General features: G+C 39.2%; 1 protein-coding gene across 4 annotated transcripts in view; it reads left to right on the top strand.

Moving 5' to 3' along the window:
- The window catches only part of KIF16B (kinesin family member 16B), a 308,638-nt gene that overhangs the window by 234,928 nt on the left and 49,378 nt on the right, over positions 1-24,332 (top strand). For all 4 annotated transcript variants that reach the window (XM_033185556.1, XM_033185558.1, XM_033185555.1 and 1 more), the window contains one exon: positions 9,985-10,074. In XM_033185556.1, the coding sequence (XP_033041447.1) occupies positions 9,985-10,074 (90 nt within the window). The remainder of the gene's footprint in view (positions 1-9,984; positions 10,075-24,332) is intronic.

The raw sequence follows: 24,332 nt of genomic DNA on the forward strand, positions 1-24,332 counted from the left end.
CTAGATATTCCTGGGAGCTCCAAGTGCTGCCACCTTACTAAGCCTAGGAGTTCAGCTCCAGCCTACTTGCTCAGCCTTTATCCCCAAACTGTGTAGGTTAACAGGACCCACCCTCCTAAAGGCAATTTAGAGACTATCTGTTGTTTCTTAATGTGTCTTTTAGGACATTAAGACACCTACCTACCCCAAAATTGTTTATCACAGTATGTTTTCTAAATCAGTGTTCTCTCTAAAGGGAATTTGGTAAATGAGATTTTCTCTTTGCTTTACAATTTGCCCTCTTACGTCCCCTAATGCCTACTTTCTAAAACCTTTAAACAGTTATAGATAAGTCAGAAAAGGACTATAATGCAGGTCACACTGCTGCCCACACTTCAGGATGAAAAAGTAATAGAAAAGTGTATATTGAAAAGAGGCTGTGATTGCCACTGTCTCCATTATTTCTTTTATTGCTTAACAAGTATTTGGTACCTGTAATATAATTTTTTTGAAGACCATACTAGAAGGATCAGGATAAGGAGGAACAGAAAATATGAATAAGCAGTTCATCCATTCGGGGGACAACTAAGTGTGGGAAGAGAAACACATGAGAAAAATTGAGCAGCACGGAGCCAGGAGGCTCATGGAGGCATAATCAGAAGACATCAAGGCGGATGTACATTTTTGTTTGCTTGAAACCGATGGGTGGATTTCAATGAGTGCAGATGAGAGAGGAGGTGTTCCGGGCAATGGGAACAACAAAGACGGAGGCCCGAGGGTAGAAAAGGACAAGTGATGAGTTGGTAATAGGAAACAGTACAGAAGGAGGCTAACCTTGGAGAGGGGCTCTCCTCTCAGGTAGAAGTGAATCAGGAAAATTAAGTGAGGATGATGAGGTTTTGAAGGAAGGAAAATGAATGTAGCAACAGCATCATTTTGAAATGTGCTAAAAGGATACTCAGGGAGTTGATCTTAGGTGACTGTCATCATCTCAGTAAACCGAGATCATTGTGAGGATGGAAAAATCTAGGACGTTTTGAAATATTCATCGCAGAGAATGGAATTTGGAAGGATTTCCAAGTCGGAGTGACTGCTGAGCTAAAATGGCATACCTGTAGTGTAAATTCATTCTACCGTCCTACGGGGCTGTCTTCAGCAGTGCAGGGCAGCACCCAGGAGAGCAGGCTGACACCACAGGCTCTCAGTTTGGGGGACTGTTGCAATGGACCCCACCAGAAGGCCTAGGGAGTCAGGGATTTTGAGGTGCTGGTCTCCCAGGGCCAAGAGGACTAACCTGGAGTCCAGCCTCTGTAATTGATCAGAGAGAAAGGAGGTAAGCTCCAGGAAGAGGTCACAGCAAAGTCAGCACCTACGGGATGTGCATGCCCACAGTAATCAGAAAGCACTGGCGCTGTCTGTCCTCGATTTGGGGATGGCAGGGGCAGATCACATCGAGGAGCAATCGGATGACAGCCTGTGATCTCTCCGGGAGATTGGCGTGATTAATGGGGTGCTGGCTTCTTTTACTACTTCTGGCTTAGTACAATTTGCAACAGTTGTCTGAGAGATTTTAATTAAATCTAATACACTAATGCTTGTTACTGTATAGATTCATACATTTGGAATTTATTTCATGTTTTCTCAGACACACTCGTAGTTATGTTGCTGCAGAAGACTTTCAGTAGAATTGGTTAATTAGACTCTGCTGTCTTGGAAACATTGAGGCCTTCCTGCATGCATCTTTTACCAGCCACAGCTTAGAGTCACAGAGCCTGCACTTTTCAAATCACACATAGCTATCACTGGAAAAGTTATGGAGCAGGCACACCCACTATATTGATTTTTATCTGTTTAGATAGTATAACATTTACTAACTGTACATATTATTTATGTACAGTTAATAAAGTGTATTTATTAGAACACACTTTCAGAAGTAGAGATGTAGAAAGAATAAGATTTTAAAAAAAGAGAAGTACCAATAGTTTCTTTCCATACCCCATGGAGCATCTCGTCTCTTCCACCGTGAGGCCTGCCAGCTGGGAGAGTATATATTAGTTTTCATTTTCTATAGTATGTAAGGAGGTTTTAATTAAACCTTATCCATTAATGCTTGTTACCATTATACAGGCATGTTCATTAGGAATATATTTCCTATTTGCTCAAACATGTTCATAGTTATGTCACTGCCTAAACTTTATTTTGCAAAAGTCAGACAAAACTTTTTTTTTTTTTTTTTTTTTTGAGACGGAGTCTCGCGCTGTCACCCAGGCTGGAGTGCTGTGGCCGGATCTCAGCTCACTGCAAGCTCCGCCTCCCGGGTTCACGCCATTCTCCTGCCTCAGCCTCCCGAGTAGCTGGGACTACAGGCGCCGCCACCTCGCCCAGCTAGTTTTTTGTAGTTTTTAGTAGAGACGGGGTTTCACCGTGTTAGTCAGGATGGTCTCGATCTCCTGACCTCGTGATCCGCCCGTCTCGGCCTTTTAGTATATATTAGGTTGCTATTAGACTATTTCTTCTAAACAGTTACTAATTACAAGGATTTTTTAAAAATATGCTTGAGGTAGCTCCCCCATATGTTGTTTTAAAAAATATTACTGAAGAGGACTCTACAAGTAACTGGTTAAAGGCAGCCAGTTATAGTATGATTCCTTGAATGAAAAACTGTTGATTCTCCTCTTTACACCGCTAGATATACATAACCAAATATCTACTGATGACAGATCTTAACACTGGCAATCCTTAAACCAGCAAAATAAGTATATGACATAAATTTGTGGGAAGCACTCAACTGAGACTTGTTGGTAAGTAAATGCCGTCCATCTTGAGGACGTGTTTATGGTGTTTAAGTTGTGCTTGATCATTTTATGGCCCAGGAAAGAAGGATTTGTATCAGTGAGACCACTCAGAGGGAGAGAAGTAATGAATTTGCTCCTCAAATATATGCAGTAATGATACCTTGCATTCTCAACGTTAAATAAAATAATGAAGTGTTTTGGTCTGACTTACTTGGTGTACTGATCTTCTGTTCCTCCCTTCTGCATCAGCACCCTATTTCATGGCCGATTTTAATTTGGGACAGAAGAGGGCTTTAATTTTGTCTTTACTTTTGCCTTTCTGTCTATTTTTTCTCAAGCTTCCCATGAGCAGATCCTCAGCTCCAGGCATGGAGTCTTTCCATTCCAGGGAAAGGATTTAACCGTTTTTCTGTGCAGTGATCATACATGCAGTTGCCTTGTCTACCATTTCTGATGTGATTGCTGGTGATATGCACCATCTTCATCTTGTTTGCATGTTGATAGATAAGGGGATATTCAAATGTGTTATATATAAAGTGGGAAGCTTGAGCCTTGCTAATCCCCATATTTAGCCTGAATTCAGGTGAAAATCTCAAGAGTGAAGAATTTTTAAATCTCTCATGCCTTACTATGAACTTGTGTTACAAATATATTGAGAATACACCATATTCTCTGCGGTTTTTTTTTAAGTCATACTGTTGTAACTAATTCAGTAATCTTTGATTCATGTGAACCTTAATGAAACCACCAGAACAGAATAACAGCAACCAAGACTCCAGCAGGCCATGCGTTCTATTTTGCCAATTGAGGTCAAGCCTGAACTCTTACCTAATTTGAAAAGTAAAATAATGTCAAATATGCCTCTCAGAAAACTACCAGCATCTAACATGGTACCAGGAACATGGCAGGAGCTCAGTAAATGTGTATCTTTGCAATGAAAGTCCACCCACCCCACCCCAGTTACTACCAAAGACAAGTGACTTTTTCCCTTAGAAGGCTTAAAATCTCCTAAGTAGAGAGATATATAATTAATATTAGTTACATAAATCAATTAGTGCAACATTATGCAATTAATATCCTGTGCTGTGTGTTCTAATCATGGTGTGAACTAAATGCTAAGAGATCATGGAGGAGATGGAATAAGTGATTCTTCCAGGCAGAAAGGAGTGGGAATAGGGCTGCTGCCCAAGGAAAAATCATGATTTGGACACTACCCTGGGGACTGAGCAGGAGCTGTCCAGGTGCAGAAAGGGGTGTGTGGTTGAGGAGGCCATTCAGAAGACCCTTCAGAAGACCTATGAATATGCCATATTTCTTTATTCACACATTGTCTGGGTTGTGAGATTTTTAGTTCACTGGGAGCTGGGATTGCCTGGGAAAGTTCCTAAATGCTACACTAAGGGATTTGGCCTGGGAGGGTAGTGGGACATCTGATTTTGAAGTGACAACATGACCAGTGGTTTACAGCCAGGCTGCTCGGACCTTGACCTGCATCACAGTCCCCAGGAGGGATGGTCAGAACAGACTGCTGGACCCCAAACCAGAGTTTCTGATGCAGGAGCTGTGAGTGAGACCTCAGAGCTTACATTTCTAACAAGTGCCCCAGTGCAGCTGATGCTGCTCACCACTGGTTTAGACATTAAACTGAAATATCGAGGGCAGAAGTCATTGAGGTTCTGTATGTGAGTTTATTAAAATATCAAGTAAGGTAGGAGACAAAAATCACTACCCAGAATATGCCAGTAATGATTTTTGTTGTTCATCATATTTGAGACCTTATTATATACACAGGGTTAACGGTTCCAGAGAGTCGCCTCTCTGTCATTAATGGTAGGATTCCTGGAGTCACCAGAAGAGTCACAAAAAGACTCCTCTGATACTTTTACTGACCTCATTAAGCCCAATTCAGAGGAATACAGTAAGTTTATAACATCATTGTTAGGTTCTTGGAAACTGCAACTTTAAGCAAACCAACTATAGCAGGTCCTCGAATGACGTCATTTCATTCAACATCATTTTTTTTTACAGCATTGATGAGAAAACGTGATTTGGCTATATGCTGTTTTGCCTAAAGTTAGTTTCCAGGAACCTATTGACGATGTTAAGTGTGGATTTAACTGTACATAGAAAAGGTAGCTTTGGGCAGCTAAGTTCTTTTCACATTGGGCCATCTTTCTTTCTCCTCCCAGCTCCACACACACACAGTGGTAGCATCCCACCTTCTGTGATAAGCACTCAGGGGTGGAGGGTGGTATTAAGGCAGAAGGGGGTGTCTTGGGGGAACATTCTTAGATGGGGATTTTACCTTCTCGCTGTCTTGTCATCTTGTGCCCGAACGCCTTTTGTATCTGTTGCCTAGGAAATCACTTAGCTACATCATCACGTTCTCCCCAGTATTTGGTGTATGCAGTTCATTAGAGAAGCTGGTATCACTTACAAGGATACTATTCTGGGGCCACTGTGGGAAAGAAGAATGATACCCAAAATTGTAAGGCAGGTTTAAAGTACCATTTCACTATTCGGAGATTTCAAAAAATGGTGCCACATCAATTAGCTGTGAAAGCAACAAAGAGGAAAACACCATAGGCTAAATCCCCACAAGCTGAGTGTCCAGTTCCTTTATCCTGATTTTGTTTGAGGCCTGCACAGAGAGATTTTAAAAAGGCATTGCTGATTCATTGTCACTAAGAGGCAGAGTATATTTAAGACAAGTCCATCTGGGGGCTCCCCCTTCCAGCTCTTCAGAATGCCTGTGATGTGTCAAGTTCTCCTCTAAGGTGCAGTGACCAACAGGTAAAAATCTTAGCTCTCCTTAGAGCTTACATTCTAGTTGGGAAGAGAGATAAGAAACAAGATATATTAGTAAATCCAGACCATGTTAAGTAATCAGAAGTGCTAAGTAGAAAAATAAATTGGGGAAGAAGAGTAAGCAGTCTTGAATGGGAAAAAGAGGATGCAATTTTAGATAGGATATCTAAGAAGGACATCACTAAGAAAGTGACTTTTGAGCAAAGACTTGAAGGAAATGAGGGAGCTAGTCATGTGAAAACATGGGAAACGAACATTCCAGAAAGAGGAAAAGCATAAGCAAAGTCTCTAAGGCCATACTTGCTGTGTAGCATGTTGGGTATACCCTAGATGAGCAAGGAAGAGAGTGGCTGGGGAAGAGCCAGGGAGGAGACAGATTGTAGAAATCCTTGTAGATCACTGGAAGAACTCAAACTCGTACCCTGAGTGAGATGGGACACATTATGAGGATGCTCCATATGTGCAAAGAAATGGCCCTATCATACTTAATATTTAACAAGATAACTTAGGCTGATGAGAAAAAAAATGAAGGAAGGAGGCAAGACTGTAAGCAAGGAGACCAACTAGGAGGCTGTTAAAAATAATCCAGGCAAGAGATGATGGTGTTTGGACCAACATATGAACAGTGGAGATAGTGAGAAATGGTCATTTTCTCATTCTATTTTGGAAGTTTGGTAAGAAGGGATTCACTGACTGACTGGATGTGAGGTGTGAATGAGAAAGACAAAACATCAAGGATAATGCCAGAGTTTTTGCATGGAACAGGGAGAAGAATATTGTCATTTACTGAGATGGGGAAGGGGAGCAGGTTTGGATGAGATTAATTTTGTTAAGTGCAGCCATGATAAGTGTGAGATGCATATTAGACATCCGAGTAGGCCAGCTTGTCAAGTAGGCGGTAGGATATACGAGTCTGGGTTCAGGAGAGAGGTACGGGCATCCAGGGAGTCATCCACATGTAAATTTATGCTGCGAGATGGGATGAGGTCACCAAAGCAGTGAGTGCAGGTAGAAAATAAAACATATTCAAGGATTGAGCCCTAGAGGACTCTGATGTTTAGAGGTCAGGGAGATGAGAAATCCCATAAGAGTGTAGCAACCTGGAAGCTGAAATAAATGAAAAAGATGTTTGAAGGAGGAGAACACTATCAGACAGCTGTGTTAGATCCTTCCCATGGACCAAGGACAATCAAAACCAGCATTGACCAGTGGATTTAGCAATACAGAAGTCATTGCTAACCTTGGTAAGAGTGGTTTGGGTGGAATGGTGAGTAGATTTCTGAAAGACACCACAACTAACAATTTTCTCTCCTCTCTCCTGCACCAACACAGCCTCCTTTCTGTCACACTACTCCATGAGCATTTAAATGCACCATTATTTCTCCCATCTTAAACACCCATCTTGACTTCCCTTTCCCTTCCATCTACCACTCCATTTCTGTCCTTTCCATTAAGACAAAATTCCTGAAAAAGCATATTCTTGATGTCATCAATTTCTTCCCATTATTCCCTGGAATTTTGTTTTAAGGACTTAAGGCTGTCAGCTGAGAGGATGGAGAGAGATGGTGAAGACTTGAGGACAAAGGGGAGTAATCATTTTGTAAGAGAATGGAAGAGTGCACAGAATTGGAAAACGTGGCGTGACTGGTGGGTGTCATCAGAGGCGGACTTGACAGTGGCAATTGTGACTTTAAAATGAGATCAGTCTGTTTGATGGTGTGTTATTCCTCAGTCCCATTCTGCTGGGCAGGTGCAGGCAGGGAGTGAGCAGACAGTTGGTTTTAACAAGAGTTGTGATTTATTTTTGTCCAGAGAATTTCAAGATTGGGCAGATTTGAGGTTTTGTGCTTATGAGGATTTCTCATGGTTTTCAAGTTGATTGAGGAAGAAACCAGGGCAGAGGTAAAAGGACATTAGAGGTCAGGGTGTTGGAGGGATCATCTGTGTGATTAATGAAATTACCAAGAATCATGCAGGAGATCAGTAGGGCTGAAGCAGATGACAGTGAGCAGACTCTAAACCTTCAAGGAACTGGGGAAGCAGCCAGGGTGAATGGCTGCCTGTAAGGAGGAGGGTAGAGCGGCAGGGTCTGAAGGCACTGTGCTCACAGAGTAGAGATTTCAGAAAGGATACAGGAGCAGTTATTTGGAAGTTGGAATGAGGAAGAGTATCAACCCCCATCCCAGCACGGCAGGATGAAGAGTGATGGGGAGAAGACAGTCCCAGCTGGAGAGCATTGCCAGGGAAGTGCTTCCTCATGGGAGAGCAGGGTTTCAGTTAGAGCTAAGATGAAGGGGATGTTCCAGAAGAGCCTGAGGTTCTGGGAGATTTTGCTGATGATTGCCCATGAGTCTAAGAAGTGCAGTGGAAGCATTTCAGGAGAAGGAAGGAGATCCGGGAACATCAGAGTCTGAGGAATGCGAGAAACCTAGGCTTCTGGAGGTGGCTTTCTGAGGAATCCCAAGTCCCAGTATAGTATAGTCTCACCTGTGAAACATCCTGCATCTTACTCCTCACAGGTCGTGGAGTAGTTCCATTAACTTCTGGGCTTTTCTGGGCGAGCAGGCAGCAGCATGCCATGTTGGAAGGCAGCAGGGCCCACTCATGCTCCAGTTTGTCTTTGCCACCTGGTTTGTGTCCAATCAAGACTGTGGATTTTGGGGCTGTGGCCTGGAGAAAGTCCCACATCCTCACTGATTGTGCTGGCCTTGCTCTCAGTGCCTCAGTGGGGTCTGCTGAGGAGCAAGCCAGAGAGGAAGGCCAACCGGCCTCACAGCCAGGAGCAGGGTTTCCCAAGCTCACGTGATGTGCTTACCAGCTTTAAACACTTACTGCAGCTGCAGAGCACCTGCACTGTTGTTTGTAATTATTTTCTGTAAATACATTCACTTTTGTTTTCTTGTGGAAATGTCTTTTTCAAGGAAACTCATATGAAACCTGCCACAATTGAAAAGTTATTGTAAAAAATGAGTACAGAACCAGGATGACGAAAAATTTAAACATGTATATCCTCATACACTCTAGATCGTCTCATTTGCCACTTTGGGAAGTGAGCAAATCAGATAATGGCTGGGACTCAGACTCACTCCTCTTTACAAAGCTGCCCACCTGTGTCTTCTCTCTTTCTTGTTTCTACTTTCGTATTGATGGCCCTATGATTTACATGCAGGAGAATCAGGCTGAATTCTGAATATGTGCAAGTTAAGTTCCCATGAAGGAGCGTGGCCCATGCAAAGGCCCTGAGGTGGCAGAGAATATGTGCATTCAGGGATGCCGCAGGAGTGAAGACACCTAGTGGGAGAGGCCTGCACACCGGCTGCTGTAGGCAGGTTAAAAATGTAGGTCTTTTTCTGTGAGCAGCGTGAAGCTCCCCTTAAGGAGGGTCACCTCCCAAATCAAATGATTAGATTTGAGTTCTAAAAGATCTCTTTTCAGTCATGCAGAAAAGGGATTGGAGAGGGCAGATGTGGGGTGGACAGTTGAGAGACGCTCTTGCAGAGTCTACAGGAGACCCAATGGCCTAGAGTCAAATGGTGCTGATGGCAAAGGATGGAAGGATAAAGTTCTAAGAAATGTTTAGAAGGCAAAAGGAGCAAGACTTAGCACTTGCTTGAATGCAGGGATAGGAAGAGAAGGAAGATCAGGGATGACTTCAGCGTCTCTGGCTGGCGTCACTTGGTAGGTGGTGGTAGAATGCTTTGAAATGAAGGACACTAGAGCTGGGACTGGAGGGATTATGTTGAGTATGGTTTTGGACAAACTGAATTGGAGGTTCCTGGGTGACGTGGAAAGAACGATGTGTCCAAGTTGGGTACATGGGTCTGGAGCTCAGAAGAAAGGTGGGAAGTGGAGAAAGGAATTGGAGTTTCAATGGCGTGTGCTTTAGGTGTGATTGTAAAGGTTGATGTGGTCTACCTGCCTCTTCTTGTCACTGTGACCTTTCTTATTTGAGCTGATGTGCAACAGAGTTTCTACTCCAGCCAGCCTATTAAAGGCTGGATTGATTATTCTCCCTCTGAAAAAAGGCAAAATATACTGTTGTGTTATTATACTAACAATGACTGAGATGCAGTGAGATTTTTTTCCTCTTGCACCTCCTCTTCTTTAAAAATGTTTCTATAAAAAGAGGCACTTTTTATAACCAATTAAGAGATGACCATCTGCCCCTCACTTTCCATAGGCAAACTGACTGTAACAAGATCTGAGAGCCAAAGCTGCACATTTAAGTAAAGTACATTTATTATTTCTAAGTTGTATTTATGCAGCTAGATTCATGTTTTCAGTTCTGGAGAAATTTTACATGCTAATCACTTTTTGTTAATTTAATTTTTAAATTGTTTTGAAAAATTTTAGTGACTTTGGCTTCTTAATGCTTATTCATTTTGGTTTTCCTGGTTAATAGATTACTGTCCTAGATGAGACATGGACTGTATTCAGGCGTTACAGTCGTTTTCGAGAAATGCATAAAACATTGAAGTTAAAGTATGCAGAGGTAAGTCATGAAATTATTATCTCCAATTAAGAGCATTCATTTTATAAAGTAAATGAGCTGATTGCATTAGCAATGTTATCTCTCTCTCTCTCTGTCTCACTCTCTCTTTCAGATACTAGCTTATTAGTGTCACCAAGTCTTATTTCAATTATCCATTTATCAAAGATGACTTTTAAATTTTTATTCTTTGTTCCATTTCTGTTCTACACAATTTAAACATTTTCTAAACACAAGATTTCGAAAGTGGTAGTGCAGTGACAGTAAGTGAACTCCATCCTTCTCATACATTTTATGGTTAATTTTAAATAAATATTTTAATCAGTTTACAACCTCTCAATTATAAGACCTATTAAAATTAAAATAACTGCTTCACATAGATTTACACTTTTTTCTTTAAAAAAGAAAGACTACATTCATGCGTAGTCTTCTACTTAATGAGAAGTCAAGTCATACCAGTTATTTTGCCATGGAACATAGAGGGAAAGGTAGATGGAAAATGCAGAATTATCTAGAGGCCAGAAAGCATTTCATGCATCAGATCAAATACCCAGAGGGTATTAATACATTAATCGTCTTTTCCTTTTTGAACAAACATTGGTTTCTCAAGTAATGTTAAGCAAAGTATTCCTGGAATGAATGTGTGTTTTCCAAGTGATGATGGTAATAATTTTACTTCAGCTAAAGGAATCATTATCTAGGTCCAGCTTTCTGGGAATTTTGGGTTGAACTGACTGCAAATCAATCAACAGTCATTATCTAATTAGCCTGCTTTCACCAAATACTGGTTTTTAGCACTGTTTTTATGGTTTTTTATGACATTCTAAAAAATAATTTAGTTAGAAATTTGGTTCACTAATTTGGTTCACATTAAATAATGTTTCCTTAACATTCTCATGGCTTCCACCCTTTTAAAAATCTGATATAAAATACAAAGAGAAATAAGTTTTTGTAAATAAAATGGTTCCCTGATGTATAGAAGAATCTTCAGCTCAGGTAGAATTAAGCTGTGTTCGTTTGTTTGCGTTGCTATAAAGGATTACTGGAGACTGGGTAATTTATGAAGAAAAGAGGTTTATTTGGCTTACAGTTCTACAGGCTCTACATGAAGCCTAGTGCTGGCATCCACTTCTGGTGAGGGCCTCCGGAAGCTTCCAATTATGGCAAAAGATGAAGGGGAGCCGGTGTGTCACATGGGGAGACAGGGAGCAAGAGCAAAAGGAGGTCCTAGACCCTTTTTCACAATCAGATCTCAAGGTACTCATTACTATGGGATACCACCAAGCCATTTGTCAGGAATCTGCCCTCAAGATCCAACGCCTTCTACTAGGCCCCACCTCCAACATTGGGGATCATATTTCAACGTAAGATTTGGTGGGGACACACATCCAAACCATATCTGAAGCTATCTTTGAAATTCTGTTACTAAGCTGTCACACTCTAGCCTTTTATTAAAAATTTAGGAAACTTCAAGTGGGAATTTGTTCCCAAGAGGCTTCATTCCAGAAGTAACTGTAATAACTTCAAAATCAAATTATTAAGTTTGTATCTGCAGTTTAACTTTCATGTCTCAAATCAATATTGACAGTTAAAAGAAGTATTTTGTACATATGAAATGTATAGAGCAGCTTGTTTTTAAAGTCAGCTTTGCAGCTCATCAACCACGTGGTTTAAGTGCCTACATCAGTATTTTAATAGTGGTCAGATTTTGCATATTTAATTAAAGTCACTGAATTCCCAAAGCAATACATAGAAAAAGCAATTTCTGTGAAATAAAAGCATTCAGACTTTATATATACACACACACATTCATTCCAGGATGTATTCATTTTATATTGATTCTTTAATTAGTTTAACCTGTTCTGTGTAGGCACATTTTTCTAGATTCCAGTAATACTGTGGTAGACAAGAACAAAAATTTCTTCTTCTGTATATCTTAAATATGGGGCAGACAGTAAACAAAGAGAAAATAATAACTAGCACTTTAAGAGTAAGCATGCAGTGTTGCAGTTATCATTTAAAGTGAGTTACGTGCCTTATATGAAAAATAGCAATAAAGAATAGTGGTGCAGAAGGGGTTGGGCACTTTAGTACAAGGTCATTTCAGGGTTGGGCTTTCTGGCAAGGTGGCATTCTAGTTGATGTATTAGCTGAGAGATATTTAAAAGGGTTTTCAGAGCACCAGTATACAACTCTAATCTGTGTTTTTAAAGAAAACTCCAGAATGAATATAACTGAAATAATCTTTAAAGATATAATAGAAGAAAATGTACCCAAGGTTAAGAATGACATGAACTGGTGAGTCAAAGAAATTACCTGGTACCAGGCAAAATGAATGAACACAGATTATCACATATGTAAGAGTATTTTCAAGAGGAAAAAGGGTGTATTACAAATATGTTTTAAAAAATCTTCAACTGAAGAAAATCCAGTTGGTGTCATTCATTAATTCACTCATCTGTATTGAGCAACTCTGCATGGTGAACACAGTGTGAACAAGACAGCTGCATTCCCTCTTCTCATGAAGTAGACAGAATAAACAGTAAACAAATAAGGCAATTTCAGCTTGTGTAAAGTGAATTAAACCAGGCCTTGTGATAGTGTGGCATGAGAGTTGGGCAGTGAACTGCTTTAGGTGGGTCAGGCCAGGCACACCTTTCTGAAAGCATGGGATTTGTGCTGAGATCTGAGTGTTGAGAAAGAGCCAGCCATGAAAATCTAGAGGTGGGTACGTTGTAACTCAGGGGAAGAGCAAGAGCCAAGGCCCTGCAGTAGAACCAAGTTTGGTTTGTTCCAAGAACAAAAAGGCCTGGAAAAGTGGTGAGGATGGTAGAGGAATGTGGGCAAAGAGGTAGGAAGGAACTCTATCATGTGGAGCCTTGAACTGTATTCATTGTGCATGGGAAGCCACTGGACAGTATACAGGAAACCCTGTAACAAAGTGGTTTTATTTACACTCTTAAAAGGTGATTTTAATGGACATACCGGGATGGATTGTTGGGGTGCTAGAGAGCTCAAATCCAGAATTCTTTTTAGACATTAATTTGAGGATACTTTTAAACACTCAATTGGAACTATCGAGAGAGATATGAAGGATATAAGCCTAAAGTTTAAGGGAGAAAGATATTATGAACCTTCTCTTAGAAACACAAGTTACTGTTTGGATCAGGAATAATTAAGAAAATTTTTTTTATTTCTTTTACACTAATTAAGTAAAGTCCTTTTGTTTCTGCTTCAATTTCTAGCTAAGTTTCAGTCTTCAGACCATTTCTATTCATAGGTGACTTCTGCTCACAGAAGCCCCTTTTCCTGAAAACAGGCTCAGGATCTCAGTGATAGCTAAGAATGGAAATTGGTTTTCCATGTTGTGTTTAATTTTGTGGCTTATAATTACTCTCTCATAAGAACAAAAAAAAATGTTACATATAAAAGAGAACCTACAAACGTGTGTGCATGTGTTTGAAGGAAAACAGACTATGGGAGTGGTGATTTGAAACCTTGCAGTAAGCTCCTAAAACAAACAGCACATTTTGAAAGGTACAGACCCCGAGGTGTGCCATGCCATTGTTTGTGTCCGTAGCCACAACTCCGACACTTACTAAGGGTGCTGACCGTGGGCCAGGTGCCACGCTGTGCATCTCATGTGGTTCTCGGATGTCACTGAGAAGTGCAGGGGCTGTTACCCTCCTTGTTTTACAGCGGCAGATACGGAAGAGCGGGAGATGTAAATAACTTGCCTTGTGTCAAACAATTGATGAGCAGAAGCCAGTCCCAGGCCATTGCACTCTACTTTCTGTTTCGAAACCAACAATAATATAAAAATGGGAAAAAAGAATTGTTTCTAAAAACACAGTAGCCTGTCATTCTGGATCTAAATCTTATTTCACTCACAACAGCATTGTCCATTTAACATTTTTAAGATAAAGCTTGAAATTAAGTTGAATATCAGCTGTCTTTTTTCCTGTAAAGTTCTTTTTTCTCTTATGCAGCTCAGCTTCACGTAGTCTTACTTGCTGAGTATTTGTTGGGACTTGAGATCAATGTTTATTAGGTATTTGTCAATTATTATAGCTCTCATTAGTGCTTATATTATTACCATCTCTGTAAATAATGCTAATCTGCTACCTCCAAGTGGACTATTTGGCCTGACAACATCCTAGAAATCACTTGATTTGCTAAAGACCTAATTCTTTCAGGAAAGCCAAAGGGTTGATACAAAAGGATCCTAAAAAATTTCTTCTCATGGCTGACTATTTTATAGCCAAGTGGGAACATATTCTATTTACTTCACTCCTTCACCAGATTGGGCTCATTATTTCTGTGGAAGTAGAAGACTATTCTGGCTCTCTTAATTGCAAGGGTAACAAAATGTTTGATGATAGTATATTTTTAAATGACACATATTAAATTTACCTAGCCATACAAGGCTCCAAAATTTTAATCAAGCCAAGAAATATTAAAAAGCACACTGGAATTCAAAATATACAGAAACTGTTATATGCTTGCCAGGATAGACTCTTCTGTTACTTTAACACTTTCGTTTTAGTTATAGCCTATAGTCTTTTGGAACTTTGTCTAAAATGATATCCTGCCCATTCACATTTCATCTGGAGTTTAGCCATGGGGTTTCATCCTCCTGGGGGGTATAACTTTAAAGCAGTTTGATGTGACAGGTCTCTTGATGGAGATTTGTTTTCTTTCGGTAATCTTTTTTCCCCAATAATAAATTACATGTTCATTATAAAAGATTGACATTATTCAACAATATATCCATGGAATGTGAAAGTTCTTCTTAATGTAACCCTCAGTAGGAACGATTTGCAACATTCACCAGCAAGTCCTCCTGGGTCCAGCTATGCATTCAGACTCAAAACTCCCATAGCCCATGCTCAGCATCAGGTTCCCTGGGAAGGACACATGACGAGAACCACTGCTTGCCAGCAGGGTGCAGGGGCTTGGAGAAGCCCCCCAAGCGGTCTCTGGAACAGTCCACTCAGCTGTCTGAGAGCTGTTCCTTGCCTCACTTCTCCGGGTGATAGCTAATGTACACAGAGTTGAGCCCCACGTGGGCATGTGTGAGAACCACTCTGGCCTAGAATCCCGTGCCAGAAGGGAACCAGTGTCTCTAGTAACAACCCCATAGGCAGAATTTCCAGAGTCCCAGCAGCCTGCTGAGTTATGAGTCACCTCACCAGAGAAGCCTAAAGCTATGGCTTCCCACAAGATAGCTGTCATTCCCTATCTGGGAGTCGGGGGTGTCATTTTTACCATGAGCATAAGCAGCGTTGCCTCGTAACAAACTTGGCATGTCACCTTTATCAGGTTTCCAGAATCCTGTTGGTGGACATTTGGGTAGTTTCCCAATTATTGCTGTTGTGACTGCTTCTCTGTGAACATTCTTGAACATACCTATATGTCTTCTGGTTCATGTGTAAGACTTTCTCTGTGAAGAAATTTGATAATTGCTTAAATGTTCTTAAAGACTTTGAAAACCCAAGATCTGTAAAGAATACACTAAGTTAGATGGACTGAGAGCCCTGAAAGCCATCACCCTAGCAAGAAAGTTTAAGAATTCCTTAACCATCATTACAGCTAAGCCTTCTAATCTCCCTGTTCACTCACATTCATTTGGTTAATTATTTACTATAATGTCTCCTTAAGGAGAATGATGTGCTGGTCAACTGAAGACCCCTCAGGGATACTTTATATACATTTGGGTGGTGAGCCAATTAAAGTGATAAGGAGTTGTTGATTATTAGATATAAGATAAGTCTCTGAATAAAATAGAAGCAACCTAAGGTTATTGCAAATAGAACTTATGAATTGAGAAGACAAGAAGACACTGGGTTCCGTAAAATTCTGGGAAGTTGGGGTTGAGAGCAGGGGAAAAGCAAAAACCAAAGAAAATTTTAGTCCTTTTTTTAATTGTATGATGACAAATTTTATGAAGAGAAAACATAAATTGTTTGTACTTTGTAATACTGAAGAACAACAGATTTGCTGCACGTGATCTTCAATCATATGCAAATGTTATTGCCATTCTGTTTTCAGATTCACCGTATGAGTAGGCTGAGTTCTTCACTGGAGGTGCTGCATTATTCAGGGTTTTTTAAATTGTTCTTTTATTTTTATTTATTCATTTTCTTTAATCTTAGCAGTTTCTTCTAGATTTTAAATGGGCTTCCTCTTTTGTTTTGAATTAATTTGTCCTCTTCATCTATTGACATGTATTATGCAAGATAATAGCTCCTTCTGGCATTCATTTTCTACTCTCCTTCATTGACCTTGTATGGAATCTTAATCAAATTAAACCTATATTTTCCAATTCATGTCTGTAAAATGATAATGCCACAGCTAGTTTGTAGAAGATTGTGAGAGCCTCAAATACAATGTGTTACTGAAAGCAACTCTGAAGTATTATGCAGCATCTGCCAGAGAGCAGATCTTTGAAATTTTATCATGCAAATAATTTCTGTAGTGCTCTTTTTCTGTATGAAAACTATGTATTTTTGACTCGATTAAAATCAGTGTAAGGCTTTTAAATATCAATCAAGTTACATTCTCAGAAACAAAGCCCCCATGAAGTGTTCTCTTTTTGTTTCTATGAGGAGGAGATAGAGTTACTGTTTCTGTCTGGTGTTCATGAAGCTTACCTGTAGATCCAGGTCACAATCCGAGAGTTCAGCAAGACAGAAACATTGCTCATCAAGCTGAAGAGAAAAAAACTTTTAAAACCACATCTCTTTTTCATCCATTAGCATGAGTAGTGAAGAGCTAGTATCCTCCTAGCTTTTTAGATGCCTGGTCTGGTATTTTAACAAAGTTGTATGACATGAGGCTGGAATGTCACAGGTCATCAGAAGAGCTACTGCTTCCAGGAGATTCAGAGATGCCAACTCCTGTCTGATTTTTTTTAGAAGACTTTATTTTCATATATTTCACAAGGATTCCTTCTTTTCAAATGCTAGAGCCTCATGAGCACTGCTGTGGACTGAAGATTTGTGTTCCTCCTAAATTGTGTTAAAATTTAACCTACAATTGGTTGGTATTAAGAGATGGGACCTTTGGGAGGTGACTAGGTCATGAGACCCTCATAAATGGGATTAGTGCCTGAGGGAGCTTTCCCCCACCTCCTGCCATGTGAGGACACAGAAGGCGCCATCTGTGGAGAACAAGACCTCAGCAGATACTGAATCTGCTTACACCTTGATCTTGGACTTCACAGCCTCCAGAACTGTGAGCAGTAAATTTCTGTTCTTCATAAATTACCCAGTCAAAGGTATTTTGTTATAGCAACCCAAATGGACTAAGTCAGGCACCTTACTTTTCAAGGACATAAATCTCACAGTGAAACAGATGAAGCACTGGAATCACTCATTGAGGGTCTTTTTATGATATTCTTGGCTGAATGATTCTGAAGCCAGTTTGTGCTGCTGTGCTTAGAGGCAAGAGAATGAATTTTGAAAATGAGACATTTCATGTATTAAAATGTACAATGAAAGCAAGTGCTAAGGGATGCCTGTGCATCATGAGCGTGGAAGCTACATGGAACAGTTCATGTTGCTTGTCTTCATCATAACTAAGTTATCACAGTGAGTCATTAGAGTCCCCAAGTTTCAAGCACAATCGGCCTCAATCAGCCACATCCCTAGGGAGCTCCCTTTTTCCCACAAAGCTGAGAGAAAAATATTTTGAGGGCCTTCCATAAAAATGGAAAATTGCTGTGTTAGAGCAATTGTTCTCTCACATCTGGCATTCTCTGGGTGCCCAGTAAATACCAGTGGGAGGGAAGAAAATGACTAGGCAAGAGGTTATTTAATTTGTAGATGGACTTTTCAGTTGGTGCTGATGAAACATTTCTCACCTTCTTGATTTTCTGAGCAGCACCAAAGAAAGAAATGAAAATAATTTGGCTATTGGCCTTTTATTTGTCTTGGACAACTATTAGCCATCCATTATTGAAATGCATTCTAGCAGTTTTATTACTAGTATTTCAAGTTTAATATAAAAATTGCAAATCTGCTCACCACCCAAATTATAATGCTACCAACTGTAGCCACAGGGAGCACCCAGTAAGCCTTAGATAAATTCAGTTGCACCAAGCCCTCAGCCTCCTTGAATTTCTAAATAGCAAATAGCTATGCAGACAAAAATAGAATACTGCCAGCTTCCTGACCCTGTACATTATCAGAGGCCCAGGTATTTCACTGTGTGGTTCGTATCACACCATTCTCTTCAATTGGTAGATGAATAGCATTTAAATCACTGCTTTCAAGGATGATTGGAGGCACAATGAGCATCCAAATTACCTGGGAAGCTTTTCCAAAATATGCAGACTCAGGCGCAAACTAGGAATTTCTTATTCAGTAAATCTGACTTGGGGCTCAGGAGTGTGTAATTGGGAGAAAATTCTCCATAGGATGTTCTCTGGACCACTGATTAAGACATTGCCTATCCTCTTTTGCATCTATCTTGGGCGCATTAGTTGATTTTTTTTTTAATTTCAGTAGATGTTTGGGGGAACAGGTGTGTTTGGTTACATGGATGAGTTCGTTAGTGGTTAGTGGTGATTTCTGAGATTTTGGTGCACCCATTACTCGAGCAGTGTACACTGTACCCAGTGTGTAGTCTATTATCCGTCACCCCATCCCACCCTTTCCCCTGAGTCCCCAAAGTCCGTTCGTTGTATCATGTTTCCTCAGAGTTTAGCTCCCACTTAGGAGTGAGAACATGTGATGTTTGATTTTCCATTCCTGAGTTACTTCACTTAGGATAATGGTTTCCAATTCCATCCAGGTTGCTGCAAATGCCATTATTTTGTTTCTTTTTATGGCTGAGTAGTATTCCATGATGTGTGTGTGTGTGTGCATGTGTATATATACATGTATATATGTATACATACATATATGTGTGTGTGTGTATATATACACACATACGCGTATGCACATATATATAACATTATCCACTTGATTGATGGGCATTTGGGCTGATTCCATATTTTTGCAATTGTGAAGGGTTCTGCTATAAACATGTGTGTGCAAGTGTCTTTTTCATGTAATGACTTCTTTTCCTCTGGGTCGATACCCAGTAGTAGGCTTGCTGGATCAAATGATAGATCTACTTTTAGTTCTTTAAGAAATCTCCATATTGTTTTCCACAGTGGTTGTACTAGTTTACCTTCCCATCAGCAAGTGTAAAACTGTTCCCTTTTCACCACATCCATGCTAACATCTTTTATTTTTTTGATTTTTTAAATTATGGCCATCCTTGCAGGAGTAAGGTGGTATCACATTGTGGGTTTGATTTGCATTTAACTGATAATTAGTGATATTGAGCATTTTTTCATATATTTGTTGGCCATTTGTATATCTTCTTTTGAGAATTGCCTATTCATGTCCTTAGCCTACTTTTTGATTGGATTATTTGAGTTTTTTGTTTTTTGTTTATTTTTTGTTTGTTTTTTGCTGATTTCTTTGAGTTCCTTATAGATTCTGGATATTATTCCTTTGTTGAATACATAGTTTGCAAAGATTTTTTCCCACTCTATGGGCTGTCTGTTTATTCTGCTGATTATTTCTTTTGCTGTGCAGAAGCTTTTTAGTTTAATTAAGTCCCGTCTATTTATCTTTATTTTTTGTTGCATTTGCTTTTGGGTTCTTGGTCATGAAGGCTTTGCCTAAACCAATGTCTAGAAGAGTTTTTCCGATGTTATCTTCTAGAATTTTTATGGTTTCAGGTCTTCTATTTAAGTCTTTGATTCATCCTGAGTTGATTTGTGTATAGGATGAGAGATGAGGATCCAGTTTCATTCTTCTACATGTGGCTTGCCAATTATCCTAGCACCATTTGTAGAATAGGGTGTCCTATCCCCACTTTATGTTTTTGTTTGCTCTGTCAAAGATCAGTTGGCTGTAAGTATTTGCGTTTATTTCTGGGTTCTCTATTCTGTTGTATTGGTCTATGTGCCTATTTTTATACCAGTAACATGCTGTTTTGGTGACTATAGCCTTATAGTATAGTTTGAATTGGGTAAAGGGACGCCTCCAGATTTGTTCTTTTTGCTTAGTCTTGCTTTGGCTATGTGGGCTCTTTTTTGGTTCCCTATGAATTTTAGGGTTTTTTTTCTAGTTCTGTGAAAAATGATGGTGGTATTTTGATGGGAATTGCATTGAGTTTGTAGATTACTTTTGTCAGTATGGTCATTTTCACAATATTGATTCTATCCATTTATGAGCATGGGATGTGTTTCCATTTGTTTGTGTCATCTATAATTTCTTTGAGCAGTGTTTTGTAGTTTTCCTTGTAGAGAACTTTCACTTCCTGTATATATTTCCAAGTTTTTTTTTTTTTCCAGCTATTGTAAAATGGGTTGATTTCTTTATTTGATTCTCCACTTGGTTGCTACTGGTGTATAGCAGCACTAGTGATTTGTATACATTCATTTTGTATCCTGAAACTTTACTGAATTCATTTATCAGATCTAGAAGCTTTTTGGATGAGTCTTCAGGGTTTTCTAGGTGTACAGTTATATCATCGTGAACAGTGACAGTTTGACTTCCTCTTTCTGATTTGGATGCCCTTTCTTTCTCTCTTGTCTGATTGCTCTGGCTAGGACTTCTAGTACTATGTTGAATAGAAGTGGTGAAAGTGGGCATCCCCCTTGTCTTGTTCCAGTTCTCAGGAGGAATGCTTTTATCTTTTCTCTGTTCAATATATTGTTGGCTGTGGGTTTGTCATAGATGGCTTTTATTAACTTAAAGTATGTCCCTTCTATGCTGATTTTCCTGAGGGTTTTAATCATAAAGGAATGCTGGATTTTGTTAAATGCCTTTTCTGCATCTCTTGAGATGATCATGGAATTTTTGTTTCAATCCTGTTTATGTGGTGTATCACACTTAATTGACTTGGGTATGTTAAACCATCTCTGCATCACTGGTATGAAACCCACTTGATCATGGTGGATTATCTTTTTGATATGCTGTTGGATTTGGTTAGCTAGTATTTTGTTGAGGATTTTTGCAAGTATGTTCATCAGGGATACTGGCCTGTTGTTTTCTTTTTTGGTTGTTATGTTCTTTCCTGGTTTTGGTATTAGGGTGATACTGGTTTTAAAGAATGCTTTAGGGTGGATTCCCTCTTTCTCTATCTTTTGGAATAGTTTCAATAGGATGGGTACCATTTCTTCTTTGAATGTCTGATAGAATTCAGCAGTGGGTTGATTTTTCATTAGTGCAAAGCACCACACCTAAAAGATGATTTCCAGTAACAAATATTCTTGTCAAAATTAATGACAGACTCATTCAAACCTAGACAGTGAAGAAGAAATGTTAATTGTCTCTTTGATCACCAAAGATGTGGACTTTATTACTCTTTCCTCTGCAATAAACAAGGAAACTTCCATAGCAATGAGCTTGAAACTGTTTGCACATTGTGAAATGCCGGCACCCTGAGGGGTCTTAACGATTGGATAGTCCAACTTTCATTTAGAAACGAGGAATCAAATACCTATGAAGACTTTTGTTAAGGTCACACAGAGACTTAGGGCATGGGGCAAGGTTCATGTCTTCTAATTACTGGTCCCATGCTCTTTGTCTGAACCTCCCTCTCCGTGGCCATGTTCACTTTAAAAGGGAAAATTCACAGAATTCTCCAGATGAGACCAAAGATAAGAAAGCCTGTTCCCTATAAAAATCTGTTACATAGCAAGTCTCCATGGATAGCAATGACAGGTTCCTGTCATGTCTGTCTCTGCGACAATTCGAATCGTAGTAAGAAATGGAAAATACACTTTCGTTAGTTCATCTGCATATTTATTCTTAAAAATGAAATATTTAGTATTCACAGATCTGAAGTATTTTTTACTTTAAAAAATTTTTGTGGCACATATGAATGTCCTCAAGTTTACGTTCACTGGGTCATGCCTGAATGAAACTGACACTGGGCTTTGGGGGAAATGAGACTTCATGTGGAAAAGTTACAATATTTATACAGAATATAACTGGAAGGTGGTGTAGTGCTAGCTATGTTTCCACATTTGATTTTATACCTAGGATGACTCTTAAGTTTTAGCTCTTTGGTGACAACAGGACAGCAGCTTCTGTTAGGGATATATTCTGATTTTAATCACTGGCTGCTTCATATTGACCACCAACGAGGAATTCTGTCTTGTTCCTTCAGTCAGCTGATATTTCAGGAGGTTCTAGTATGTTGCAAACTCTGGTCTAGGTTCAGAAGAGGTGTTCCTAAATATTGTATGGTACGGGCTTAAGTTACCCTATCAGGGTTAAAGGTAGCTCATTACTCCCTTACTAATCCAGCTAGGTTGTCCTGAAGAGTTGCTGCTTTATGCCTCTAACAAATCAAACTTGGAAGAGAATTGCGTATTTGTTTGTGAGTATATTTCTCAGTGACAGCTGTTCTTATAAGGCCTTGGGAGCTGCTATTAATTTTGAGTAGTCAGAAATGCTTCCATCTAGTCAGATGTGAGAATTATGAGAGCCTTTTGATGAGTTTTTATTATTTGCATTTCTCAAAAGCTGGAATGGCTTAAATTTACAGCCACAAGCCTCCAGGGTGCGGATGTTTCAAAAGCTGCTAGTTACCATGTAGGTGGGTCTACTTGCAAAAGACAGGTTATAGCAGATTTGACCAGTTCGAGTACTATGTTGTATTTTTTCTTCTAATCTTTAACAATTGGGTAAAAGTTAGATAGCCAGATATCACAGGAGTAAAGAAAATGACCAGTAAATGAGGAATGACAACAAAGTACACTTTTATCGAGTGTTAACAGAAGTCAAATGTTTTCCTTTTATTAGTAAAGACTCCACAACTTTATTAGTTCTCAATTTTCCTTCAGTGATTTATAGCCCAGTTTTAGCTGCTCAATTGCTAAAAATAATAAAAGACAGGCAAGGCTTTTTATTACCCGTTTTAATTTCTTTTCTGTATTTTAGGGCCGCCATTATTTATATCCAAAGTAATGGCAATGCCGTTTATCAAAATGGCTTATGCTGTCTGTTGCCTCCAAGACCACCTGCACTTAATACAGGGTCTGGCTCAACTGAAATGTGAACTTTGCCAAGAGAAAAGGCTTTCAAAAACAGGAAACTTTTCCATTACATTTTTCCATTACATGTCTTCTTGATGGCAGCAGACTGGCTGACCTATCTTATTATAATGTAATAAACATTGAAGTCAGGATTTGAGCCTGGTAACTCTTAGAAGAAAATTGGGCTGTGTCAGTTCACTGGGAATCAGAAGAGAAAAGTCAACTCGTAGATGAAAATTTCACTCTGAGATCATTAAGAAATATTACAATATCAGCAGAGAGAATGCTGACTATATTTCTAATATGCATACATATACATATAGCTAGCTAACTTGCTAGATGGATGATCCTCAATGCTTTCATAATTCCCAACCCTGGGATTCACAAATAGTTGTAAAATAATTATATTACAAAATAGCTTATAATATTTAAGTAAATGCTGATTGTCTTAGCTTACTCTTTTGAAAATTCTTCATATAGATCTGTTTTTCAACCAGAAATTTAGAGGCTTGTTGGTTAAACATCCAAAATAAAGCTAATTACTTGGGTTTTTAGACTTCACAAGCACTGAAGAAGGGAAAGGCAGATTTCACTGGAAATCAGTAGGCCTCAAATTACTGATTTCCTGTTTTAATGGCTTTTATTTCAGTTCTTTTGTCTTTTGAATATATTTTATTTACTGAATTACAAAGCAAACTTGCTATTATGCTTTTCTTAGGCCTAAGAAATATGTTATTGTAATCCTCATTTGTTTGTTTCCTGTGTTTTACTCTGCATAACCAAATTTTATCATGAGACAAAGTAGGCCATAAGGCCGTTGTTAAACTCTCCTTCAGCATTCTCTAGGCCTATCATATATGTCACAAATATCCAATTTATTTGACCTCAGTCATCATTTTTAACTTTAATACACAGTTTTCCCATAAGAGCTCAAATATCTTTGCATCATTTCCCACTCCTGCTGTTAAAATAATAGCTATAACAGGAAAAGATGCCATTTTAAGGGTTTTCTCATGAATACTGCATTCTGTTTGTGTCTGTCCTTTTTCTATTCTACAACCTCTTGAAAAGTAATGTTTCATTATTATATCAGGCCCCATCTTCCTTCTGCACATCTGAGCCTTACTTGAAATGAGAATACTATGAAGATTTCATAGGAAGTAAGAAAACTTCCTCAAAAGCAGTATAGCCAAAATAATAGGTAAAATATCTC

This window comes from Trachypithecus francoisi, unplaced genomic scaffold, assembly GCF_009764315.1.
Source record: "Trachypithecus francoisi isolate TF-2019V2 unplaced genomic scaffold, Tfra_2.0 Lachesis_group21, whole genome shotgun sequence".
Lineage (NCBI taxonomy): Eukaryota > Metazoa > Chordata > Mammalia > Primates > Cercopithecidae > Trachypithecus > Trachypithecus francoisi.